The sequence below is a fragment of the Choristoneura fumiferana genome, chromosome 2, assembly GCF_025370935.1.
Source record: "Choristoneura fumiferana chromosome 2, NRCan_CFum_1, whole genome shotgun sequence".
NCBI lineage: Eukaryota > Metazoa > Arthropoda > Insecta > Lepidoptera > Tortricidae > Choristoneura > Choristoneura fumiferana.
Genome location: NC_133473.1, coordinates 15,514,383 through 15,526,587, shown reverse-complemented (window position 1 = coordinate 15,526,587; position 12,205 = coordinate 15,514,383). Strand labels below are relative to the sequence as shown.

Genomic DNA, 12,205 nt, shown 5'->3' with positions numbered 1-12,205 from the left:
CGTTCTACGAGAGTCGAATAATCCTGAAAATAATTGTTATACTTAATACTCTAAGTATTATAATTATCATAATGCAGATTTTTGATGTGCGGTGAAAAAAATCACTACAATGGTGCTCGGGTTCTTTTTTACTTGGCCGAAAATACTTCCCTGTGCCTTAATAACTTTGTTACTCTTCAATCCGATGTGACATAAATGTACTTTTAACTTGATTTATTAAGCATGCACGGCACGTTCGCGATTACTAATATCATCTACATAGTGTATCTCTAAAAACACGGCCTCACGAACCAGTCGCGTGGTTAAGTTTTTTTTTTATATTTAGTTGGTTGTCGATGCGCTTGGCCGGCCGGTAATCTTAAGTTTCATAACAAGCTTCCGTACTATCGCCCACTCTTGATAACTTGCCTTTGCCATCCTCAGCCGGCAAATATAAACGCAGTTTTATTTATCAACAAATAGATATTGTCGATTGCCTTTACCAATAGTTGTGTTGTGATGTGACATTTTCTATCCTTGTCAATTTGATAAGCTTTTAGCGGTAGGAAGTGTGACTTCTAGTATTGCATGACACTAATTGTGGTTAGTTTAAATTGTTCGTTATTACGTGCAACATAGTGAAACATGTGCTCCATCTGAAAACGGAACCTCGTGAGCTTAATTTTTTGTTGTTTTGTTTAGACTTGACATTCCGTAAAGGTAAACCCTAAAAAATGATCCTGCAACAATAATATAGATAGTCAATAAACACAACGAATTTTAAATTCATCTGTCTGCCTATAAGGCTTTACTTTTCCAGAAATACTCGCACTAATGGTCATCCATAAAAAAAATCTTAACACGCACTTGTTTAGATTCATAAGGTAACACTTAGATAATTTGTTTTTATTTTGTTTCGGCTTACTTATATATTTTAGTTAATTTAGTAGTTTGAAACTACTACATTAACTCAAATATATTCCATGGACAAACTACTAGTTTGTATGACGCAAAACCATGAAATAACTTTTAGTATTTTCCTTATTCTCTCTTATCTCATTGGACCTCACGTGATTGTTGTTTCAGGCACGAAGGTGACGAAGGCTCAAAATGACGGTGGAGAAAAGCAAAGGCGCCCAGGCGAAGATGATTCCCCCCAAGACTAGGAAAGTCGCGCCTGACGGCGGTTGGGCGTGGATGGTCTGTTTAGGAGTCAGCTTAGTTAATGTAAGTGGAATTAGAAGTGTATGTTTTGGTGGTTAAGTTACGATCAAGCTAGTTGATGGGTTCATTATGATTCTCAGCTGTGTGTGCTCCGGTCAATGAGGGCACCGGAAGTTCATATTGAACTGCTTTCATGTCATTATCTTCGTAATTTCTGAAGGATACAGATATTAGGCGTGCCCACGCCCACGCGCACGCGCAATGATGATTACTATTATCATTATAATATTTAAGTTTGGACGTAATTGTATAGTAAAAAGTTAGTGTGAAAAAACATTTTTAATTAGCATTTTGCTGACTGTACTTGCATAATCCCGCCATGTAAGCTACATAATCCTACTCCTATACACTAGAAATTCGACTTACAAAATTTGAAATTAACAAACATGCAAACATTGCAAGTGCGAGTTAATTAAAATCTTGTAAAATTAATGCTTCACAGATAAATATCGAATATACTGTGAAGGAATATAGATAGGAACTAGAGCCGCTATTTCCCGCTATTTCGTCCGCGTATAATTCTATTAAGTATCGCGCGATAAAGGGAAAAGTATACCACGTGTTCTTTTCAGGGTGTCAAACTATCTCCGTACCAAATTTCATTACGATCGGTTCTTTAACCGTGAAAGCGTAACTAAAAAATATTCTCATTTATAATATTATACATATTATGCATTGTAAAGTAGTTAGAATATCAGATTATTGTATGGGGTGTTCGGTACTAAATCGAATGACGCAAGGTATACTCCGCGGGAAGAAACAAATGGACATTTCAAGTTTGGATATATACGAGTATAAACAAGCTGCGAATGAACAACTTCAAACAACTTATTTGCAACCTGCAAGTGAGATTTAAGTGATGAAACTGGCCGTTTCACTACGGAGTTAAAACGCGGCATAAAAATGTTATTATGTTTCAGCAATAAATGTACACTCATATAATTATCAAATAGTCAGAAAGGCGTTCATTATATGCATGATAAAGTTCAATCAACCGCACTGTTTTACATCAGTTAATGAGTCTGCGGACAACAGAGCTGTTGAAAATAATTGTCATTGCTTAATCGGACCTTTTGTGCTCACGTGGTAATTGACACAATTACTTTCAAGTGCAATGCTGTTGCGACACTCATATGACGTTTTATTTATACGATTTTGCGGTACCGATGAGTCGAAACAAATGTAAAACGCCGTTTCAAGTAGGTCGACGTCGACGCGGCAAAGCTTAATCAGTAGATATCCTACTTACAAAGCAAATCCGCATTGTTTATGACTCTCACTAAGAATTTATTAACTTTCGAATATATTTACAACTAGCTTTTACCCGAGGCTTCGCTCCCGTGAACCATAAACATTTCAAAGAAGCAAGCAATCATGCAAGCAAGCATGTAATTATGCAAGAAATAGTGCAAGTAAGCTTGCGAGCAAGCATGCAAGCAAGCATGTAATTATGCATGAAATAGTGCAAGTAAGCATGTATTCAAGGCTGCATTCAAGCATGCAAGCAAGCATGTAATTATCCAAGAAATAATGCAAACAAGCATACATTCACAGAGAGCTGCATTCAACCATGCAAGCAAGCAAGAAAGCAAGGAAGCATGCAAGCGAGCAAGAATGCAAGCAAACATGCAAGCAAGCTTGCTTGCAAGTGAGTATGTACATTTGCAAGCAAGCATACAGGCAAACATGCAAGCCAGAATGCAAGCTTGCTTTTTAACACATTATTTAAAAAACGTTTGTGTAATGTGCATTCATGCTTCTTATAGCGGTCGGTCAGCGGTTAGAATACAAAACTAACTTTTGGACATCCCTTGGGAACGGGATTTTTTTTCGGGATTATTTATTCTGGACTAATATGATGTTTGCAAAATGTCATAGGAATCGGTGCAGAAATTACGGCGTGAAAGCGTAACAAACAAACAAACAAACTCACTTTCCCCTTTACAGTATAGTGTAAGGATAAGTACAATGTAGGATGTATTTATGGATGTGTAGGTCGCATTTTACAACCTGTTTACTTCCATTATGTTCTATGGAAGCCAGGAACTGAGGTTTCCTATTAACAGTTTTTGAGAATCGTGCCATAGAGTAACTGGATACTGCGTTTGCTCAATAGCTATTTGTACTAAGGATGTGCTCATGCAATAGCGGTGTGCATAGTTACCAAAATGATTATGCAATTTTACATGCAAAGGCGCAGATTTGACGTACCTAAATGAGGTTATCGCTTTTAATCATTATTTATTAGTTCGTGAGAAACTAATACATACGTATAGTATATTTTTCGGCAACAATCAAACTCTGCTATCAATTGTCTTGTAATCTCGATATTTAATAGTGATAACGTTTGCGTCTATTTTAAAAATGCTTGTACCAAATCTAACTTTTGTATCTTGTCTTATGTAGGTAATCAGTTTCTAAGTCCTCAGTGTCCTCTTTTGCTTTTCCAGTTTTCGACGCGTTCCTTGGAACCATCCTTCGGGCTCCTGTTCAAAGATTTGCTGGATGATCTAGGGGTTCACACGACCGGGGCTTCAGTCATCGCCAGTACACTCGATTCAGTGGTTAACTTCTCCGGATTCTTCGTGGGACCCGTCATCAAAACTTTTTCCTATAGAAAAGTTTGTCTCGTCGGCTCAACAATTTGCGCCCTGGGACTGTTGTTCACCGCTCCAGCCAATAGCATGGGCCACATTCTGGCCACATACAGTATTTTAGGAGGTAAGTTGTTAAATCTTATTTATTGCTAAACGCAGTGCTGTTTACAAGAAAACTTTATCGGCGGTATCATCTCATGCGATTAAGACCTGTTCCCAATCGCTTCAACTATCGATGCCATTGGGAGAGTTCACCCTCACTAGACCGAATATTATAAAAGCTAATTTAACTAGTCATACCAACGTTGGATATAATTTTCATTAGCCCTAATATCATGACAACTAAACTTGTATGTCCGAATTGATTACTAGTCCTAAAGTTTTACATCCTAATGTTCACTTGTAATAAACATTAAATGCTCTAATAATACTCAAAGTAATCATGATTAGTCCTAATAATTAAGAGACCTAAAGTTATTAACCCTAATATTTACTTGTACTAAATATTAAATGCTCTAATATTACTTAAACTAATAATGATTACGTTGGATGCCATTTAATATGTTGCTAAATTACAGTAAGTAAAGTAAATTAAGGTATCCCACTCAATAAATTTGACGAAAATTAATGTTTCAGCTTTTTCATGTTAGGGCTAGTGAAATTAGGTACAACGTAAATTCGGGATGTTAAAATTAGGGCTAATGAATAGTTAGGAAAATTAAAAATTTGGCTTTTTGATTTTAGGGATAGTGAAATTAGATACAACGTAAATTCGGAGCGCAAAAAGTAGGGCTAATGAATATTTAGGAAACTAAAAAATTCGGCTTTTTATTTTAGGCCTAGTGAATTTAGTAGTAGTGAAAATAGGATTAAAATGTTTCGGGTTACCATAGAACCCATTGGGAGCTCTTGGTGACAACGTTAATAATAACAATAATAATTCATTTACTTGAACACAGGTACAGTACATTTAAAAATAATTCCATAACATTGAACACAATAAATCAACCAAATTAAATTTAATTGAATTACCCATTATAAATATTATATGTCACAATCACAAAACATTATTAACTATTAATTTATAATGTATCTATAGAAAATACTTATTATTAAATAACACTGGTCTAGAACCCTTATGCACAAAATTCCAGCGTCGTACCATAGTAAAAGAGAACAAGTATGCACACTCCGACCCTTTAGGAGACTTAACTGCCTACTCCGGCGCGGACGGTTAGGGTTGTCGACGTCTATTTAAGATTAATTAATTACCTACCGGCAAATAATTTTAGTATGAAAGTTAACTTAAAATTGTCTAATATCTATGTCTAGAAAAACAAGATTCTTTGCCGCTCTATTATTATTATTACTAAATTTAAAAATATTATTTATAAATTCGCCGAAGTGGTGATGGCGACTGTGTATATACTACTCTTGTTTCCTAAACATAATACTATAACTATATTGTTTATAGGTAGGTATGTAGGTATCTATTATTTTTTTGTGTCCTTGCACGAAACTATCACACTACACTTATATACTACCAATTTAAAACTATACCTAATATAAAAAATACGTAAGTAAGAGTACGCGAACGTAAAAGGTGATCATCTCGCGAAGCGAGCGCAAGACGAGCGAGCTAAATTCGAAACGTCTGGTACCGACGGAAGTACTGGCTTGACTAAAGAATACTTGATCCTCCTTAAATTATCAGTGTGTGCGTGCGACGGGTGCGTGCGTAGCGTACCGGCGCCAACCGGCGCGCCCCATTTAAGCCGCGCGATGTACTTTTGTTCGTAGCGAACCTACTTGTTCTCTTTTACTATGGTTGTACAATACCCTACCATCCTGCCTAGAATAGTACTAGGAGGCTGTTCGGGCTATCCTGCACGCGATAATAATAAAATAGTGATCGGACAAATGAGTGGATAAACCCAATTAAACTTATTTGTTCCGAAGAAAACCGCCTCAAATGATTGACTAAACTGGCATGGCAATACAACTTCAAAGCAAACTTACATACATGGTCATGCTACTCTGTAACCAATTAGTTCCTTTGAACAGACTGATAAGCCTGAGCTGCTGCAATGATTCATTCCAGCCTGGCGAGATAAAAAGGAAAATATTTTACAAATTATCTTATTGTAATAACTGTCGACAATGGTGTTAATGTTGTTTTTATGGTCTGTAAATAAAATTTAACGAGTTGTGAACAACCTTATTGTATGACTAGTCATAAAATTTTCTTTTTTATTATTTGTTCCCTAATTTTCATACACATATAAATAAAACATGACAAAATAACTGAAAAGTCATCAACTTCAGACATCACAGTAAGAAGAGCGTTAATTTTTTGATGCAGTTGGCTTAGGGATACCCTATAAAATTGAGTAAATCAAGGTCTTGGGCAATCATTTACTTTTAGATGAACAGCTGGTAGGAAAACTCGGTTAAGTTATTAGTATCCACGGTCACATATGTGCAAATTGTCAATATTGACTACGACTAAAGAAGGAGTTTGATGGGCGTGAAATCGTCATACATTGCTTCTTAGAAAACACATATTGGAACAATCCGGAATATGACAGGAAAACCCTAGTTAGCGCATTGTTTTCATTAATTTGTACATGTGTCATAATGTGAAGCTTACGAGTATTTACACGTTTAAAAACAACTAGGTACTTATACTGATTAAAAGCCACAGAGTAACAAGGGTCATCTCGTACAATTAAAATAATTGTTGTTGCTACTAATGAAACACGTCAGCTTTAGTAGATATGTACCTATAGTCGATCAAAGAAGTGCTATGGCTATGCTTATACGGCAGTTTCTATATCAGAAATAAACAAAAGTAGGCTATCTTTAAAATTCATTTATTTACATTACACGTCCGTCTTTGGGTCACCGACTTACATATACGTGTATGTATGTATCAATTTTCTATTGACATAACCTATGTTTAACAAATAAATAAATTTGTATCAATTTTCTACTTAATCGATTCAGTAGTTTCGGAGCAAATTGGCCGTGACAGACAGATAGATAGACAAACACGCTATTGGTCCTATCGGGGTATCGCGAGGTTTCTATTTTTTCATTTTGAAGTACGAAATTCTAAAAACAATAAGATCGATTGTTGCATGGACTTGTTGGTGATAAAAGTAATAGTATTTTTTATATCTAACTAGCTGTTGCCCGCGGCTCCGTCCGCGTAGAAGTATTATATGGAATACACAATACTTTTTATAAAAAGCGGTCAAGCCGTTTCGGAGGAATTTGGTCACAAACACTGTGACACGAGAATTTTATATATTAGATGTTTTAAGTCGTACAACTAATATGAAACCTAAGAGCGGTAAAGAAGTTTCGTGCGGCCAAAAGACCTACGTTTAAATATTTTCGTTCGGTTTGTTGATCATCATAAGTTTATGTTTATTTATAGAAATAGCAATGCATGTATATAATTAAACTCAACAGCAAGTAGGTCGGTAAAGCGAAGAAGTTTGGAAATAAATTTGCTTTAAAACATCATAAAATTCAATCCCGAGTGGAAAGAAAATACCTAATGCATCTTTTAAAAGGGACTCGTGTTAGTATAGGTTAGAGGCTCAAAGGGCAGGGACGTTAGTTAACAGAAATAGTTAAATTCAATTAATACCCCACTGCCGTAGTTGGTTAAAATATAATGTTAACGTCAACGTAACGTGAAGGTAATGCGAATTTACGTTAGAATGTATTGAATATTCTTCTAATAATTGCACGATGGGTCTTACAGAATCTTAACTTTTCAGGCTTTGGAGTGGGGCTCGCATCATCGTCTTCCTTCGTTTCGCTCAATCATTACTTCTCCAAAAAACGCGGACAAGCCGTAGGCCTTTCCATGGCAGGAACTGGCTTCGGTCTTATGGTGATGCCCCAGTTAGTTAAGATATTGCTAGGGGAGTACGGATTCCGATGGACTGTGGTTATACTGGGAGCTTTAGCCTTCCACGCCGTGCTGGGATCGTGTCTACTGCAGCCTGTGAAGCGGCATCTTAAGGATGAACCTATCGACTGTGAAATGCAGACTGTCAAGGTTTGTTTATGTAATTGTATAGTTTAAAAAGATAGAAAAAAAAATTGCCACACAAAAATCAGGAGTAAGGAATATGAATGGCCGACCGTTATACGTTTTTTTTGCGTATATTTAGACGACGATACGATATGTGCTCAGGAATTTTATCCTTTGGTAATAGAAACACAAAAGCCTTTCTTTACTTAAAAGATCTAAGGCATGATAAAAAACGGGCGATTCCTGTTTCCGAAAATGTTCAAATTTTAGTCATATATTACATGCTTTAGTTTAGTCAAATACTAATCACAGACATTGTTCTTTTTTCAGGAAATGGAATGCATTTTAGAAAGCGACGAAGAGGAAGTAGACAAGTTTGAAATAAATCCGTTAGTGACGCATCCAATGCCAAAGCTAACAACTCAACGTTCCCACGGCAACATGAACCATCCATCAGTTCGGACCATTGGTATGCCGCGTGCCAGAACCTGTGATAAACCACTCGAGGATTTCGAGAAAAATTCTAGCTTTAACCCTTTAGGGTTAAACAGTTCAGCGTCAGTAGCGGCTATGCAGCGCGTCACATCCAGTGCTAGTATGAGTGAAGCTGCCCGCCGCAGGAAAGTGTCCGTCATCTCCAACATATCTAATATGGACTTCACGGGCAGCTACCTGCAGCTGTATCTTGATGTAGGTGATGATGTTTTATAAAAATTACTAGTCTGATGAAATTAATCTAAATAATCTAGTGCGAGAAAGAGAGTGAGTGAAAATTGGTCAAGTGCGAGTCGGACTCGTACATTAAGGGTTCCGTAAAAGTATTTCTTAAAATTCTTCTAATATAAGTTTTTTTTGCTGACTGTACTTTATGCCCCTGGTTACCAAAGTACTCGTCAAGACGACAAACGAGTCCAAACTCGATGCGGTCGCGTCGTTTATCACAGAGTTCCTATTGTCACCCGCTAGCTTTATCATCGGATCAACTCCATGTTATATTGCATTGTCAACGGATTTATACATGCGTGTAAAATTTCAGCTCAATCGGTTGAAGATATCCACTTCAAATTTGAGTTGAAAGATTCCACCCGAACAAACATTACAAACAACGTTCGTTACATTACACTGCAAATAAATATAATGCTTGTAATAAGTTTTTGTTAAAAATTTCATTTTTAATACAAACTTTTTTTGCCGAATATACTTTTTGTTGACTATACTTGCATTGTCATCTAAACTACATATCTGTACTAAATTTCAAGTCGGTACTATTAAGTATTGATGAGTTCCCTCCTGCAGAGACGATCCTGGCAGGACCACCATGATGTCACTACCAGATTATTGTATTGTCACCAAATTTCATAAGTATGCCAAATTTCAAGTCGATCGGACCACTGGAAGTGGGTCAAATTTAGCTTCCAAGATTTGAGCCAAACAAACAATAAATCCTACTAATATTATAAATGTGAAAGTTTGTGAGTGAGTGAGTGAGTATGTTTGTTACTTTTTCACGCTGAAACGGCTGGACAGATTTGGATGAAATTTGGCGAAAAGTTAGTTTATAACCTGGATTAAAACATAGGATACTTTTTATCCCGGTATTCCCACGGGACAACCTCTGGGCTTAGAGTCATGAAATTTGATATGTAAGTAGTTAGACGTTTGGAATAACAGATAGGTGACTTTTTGACCCGATATTCCCACGGGATACCTAGGGATAAAATCTCGAAATAACAACCGCAGGGCTTAGAGCCATGAAATTTAGTATGTAGGTAGCTGGACCTCTGGAATAACACATAGGCTATTTTTTTACCCCGATATTCCCCCGGGATAGGGATATAATCTTGAAATAATAACCGCTGGGCTTAGAGTCATGAAATTTAGTATGTAGGTAGCTAGACGCCTGGAATAACACATAAGCGACTTTTTGACCCGATATTCCCACGTGATACCTGGGGATAAAATCTCGAAATAACAACCACTGGGCTTAGAGCCAAGAAATTTGGTATGTAGGTAGCTGGACCTCTGGAATAACACATAATCTATTTTTTACCTCGATATTCCCACGGGGTAGGGATAAAATCTTGAAATATTAACCGCTAAGCTTAGAGTCATGAAATTTGGTATGTAGGAAGCTGGATGTCTAGAAAAACACAAAGACTACTTTTTGACCCGATATTACCACGGGATACCTATTTTATTTTGAAAAAATGACTTTCTGCCAAGTTTCTTGCGGCGCATTCTTCTTGGCAATGATGGTCTTTCCGAAAGCGCTGGTAGTATAAAAAATGACGTGTAAAAGTGCCCATTGCGGCCTATTTACTGAGTAAATGATTTGAATTTGAATTTTGCATTTGAATTTGGATAGGGAAAAATTTTGAAACTTCAGCACTGGGTTTAGATTCTTGAATTTTGTACAGTTATTCACAACACAACCTCAATGAAGACCACGATATAAATATTGGAAATTTCCCGGGGAATTTTGTAAAATCCCGAAAATTTTAATTGCAGCTACCACACCGAATAGTTTACGCGTGCGAAGCCGCGGGTAAAAGCTAGTAAATAAATAAACAAACAGGGCAAGCTAAAGATAAGCTTCTTAGAATATCGCCGAAATATAAGCACTTGTGCAAGTATTTCGAATAAAAAACAATTTGAATTCTCATCCTCTTTGGTTCTGGCTGTTTGCTTCTGAAACCATTGCCAACAACGCGCCGCGCGCGGCTCAAAACAAAAAGCTGTCAGCGCGGTTCATTCGCGGGAAATTCGGCGGACTTTGTATGTTGTGTAATTAAATAATAAGAAGCTCGACTATTGTGAATAAATTTTAAACTGTATTATAAATCTTGTAAATAGTGTTAATTACTTAGTATGTTTTTTTTTGTGTAAAAAAACAATAGGTAAACATAGTGATTAATACGGTGTGGATTTGGTGAGCGCTTTATCAAAGTTTTCTTCATTGAGGTTTGTGGTTCATAAATTGCTTTATTAATTTTGCACAAAAAAGAATAAACCACACAATCAGACAGTCACTATATTATATTATCGAAGCTTTTATAAAACATCATTAAAATCGTAAACTTAAAGGTAAATAAATATTCAAACGACATAGCTACCCGTTGCTAGGCGACTTAGCAACGGCTAATAACGCCTAGCAACCAAAAAAACGGTGACAAAAACACGTTTCTTGTATGATGACCCCCTTTAATTTGTAACTTTATTTTATTTTTAGTATTTGTTGTTATAGCGGCCACAGTAATACATGATCTGTGATAATTTCAAGTGTCTAACTTTTACAGCTTCAGAGATAGAGCCCTGTAACAGACGGACAGACAGACAGACAGCGGAATCTCAGTATAAAAGGGTCCCGTTGGCACCCTTTGGGTACGGAACCCTAAAAAGTCAAATTAAATTAATGGTCTGCAGTTTGGCATACTGCAAACGACTATATGCAGTCTTGCATAACTGTCTTCGCTAGCAAATAAAATTTATTATCAAAGATATATGCACGGGTCAATTTCCTTGATATATTTTTCGTTCAGACATTAATTAACTCAATTTATCATAGAAACTTAATGCTCGTTTTTGTTATTTCAGACAGCGGATGAAGACGCCTTACAAATGAAAACTATAAAAAAATCTGAGCCAGAACCAGAAGATAAGAAAGGCTTCTTTAGAAAATTCGTAGCTATGATGGACTTAGATCTATTGAAAGACTGGTCTTTTTTAAATCTTTTACTCGGCCTCTCTCTGTTTTGGAGCGGGGAACTGCAATTTAGGATGTTAACACCCTTCTTTATTAGCAGTCTGGGCTACAATATGAATGACACGGCATTTTGCCTCTCCATGACTGCCATTACTGATATATTGGTGCGTTTGATACTGCCCCCTATTTTTGACAGAACAACCATATCAAAGAAAATGATATTTTTTATATCCGCTTTCTTTTTGGCGGCAACGAGATCAGGTAAGAAGACACTTCCATTGAATAAATACGCTGATATATTAGTAAATTGTTGAAACATCCAATTATCTTTTCTTTTTAGTGCTGGCTGAGCAAACTGAATGGGTTCCGCTCATGATTTGGCTGTCCATCTGTGGTTTCTTCCGAGGCATGTGTCTTAGCAACTTCACTCTCACAATATCCGAATACTGTCCTCTGGAGAAACTGCCAGCTGCTTTTGGTCTGCATATGGTCAGCAAAGGCGTCTTTGTTGTTATAATTGGACCCATTATTGGTAAGTCACTTTAAAATAACCAATGGCGTCTTGGCCATCAATATATCACTTTTATGGAGGATTTACACATATTACACAGTAGCGGGGCCTGGTAGCAGTTATTGTACAACCGTATCGGC

The 12,205-nt window shown here is 36.6% G+C and overlaps 1 protein-coding gene across 5 annotated transcripts in view; it reads left to right on the top strand.

Annotated features, from left to right (window-relative positions):
- Positions 1-12,205, top strand: part of LOC141444639 (uncharacterized) — a 30,305-nt gene that overhangs the window by 14,498 nt on the left and 3,602 nt on the right. For 2 of the 5 annotated variants that reach the window (XM_074110214.1, XM_074110245.1), the window contains exons 2-7: positions 1,066-1,206; positions 3,654-3,924; positions 7,592-7,875; positions 8,182-8,541; positions 11,446-11,815; positions 11,895-12,086. In XM_074110214.1, coding sequence (XP_073966315.1) covers positions 1,090-1,206; positions 3,654-3,924; positions 7,592-7,875; positions 8,182-8,541; positions 11,446-11,815; positions 11,895-12,086 — 1,594 coding nt within the window. In that variant the 5' untranslated portion in view covers positions 1,066-1,089. Of the gene's footprint in view, positions 1-604; positions 652-680; positions 700-726; positions 864-1,065; positions 1,207-3,653; positions 3,925-7,591; positions 7,876-8,181; positions 8,542-11,445; positions 11,816-11,894; positions 12,087-12,205 lie in introns of those variants that run through there. The other 3 variants (XM_074110231.1, XM_074110238.1, XM_074110223.1) reach the window with 3 other exon arrangements.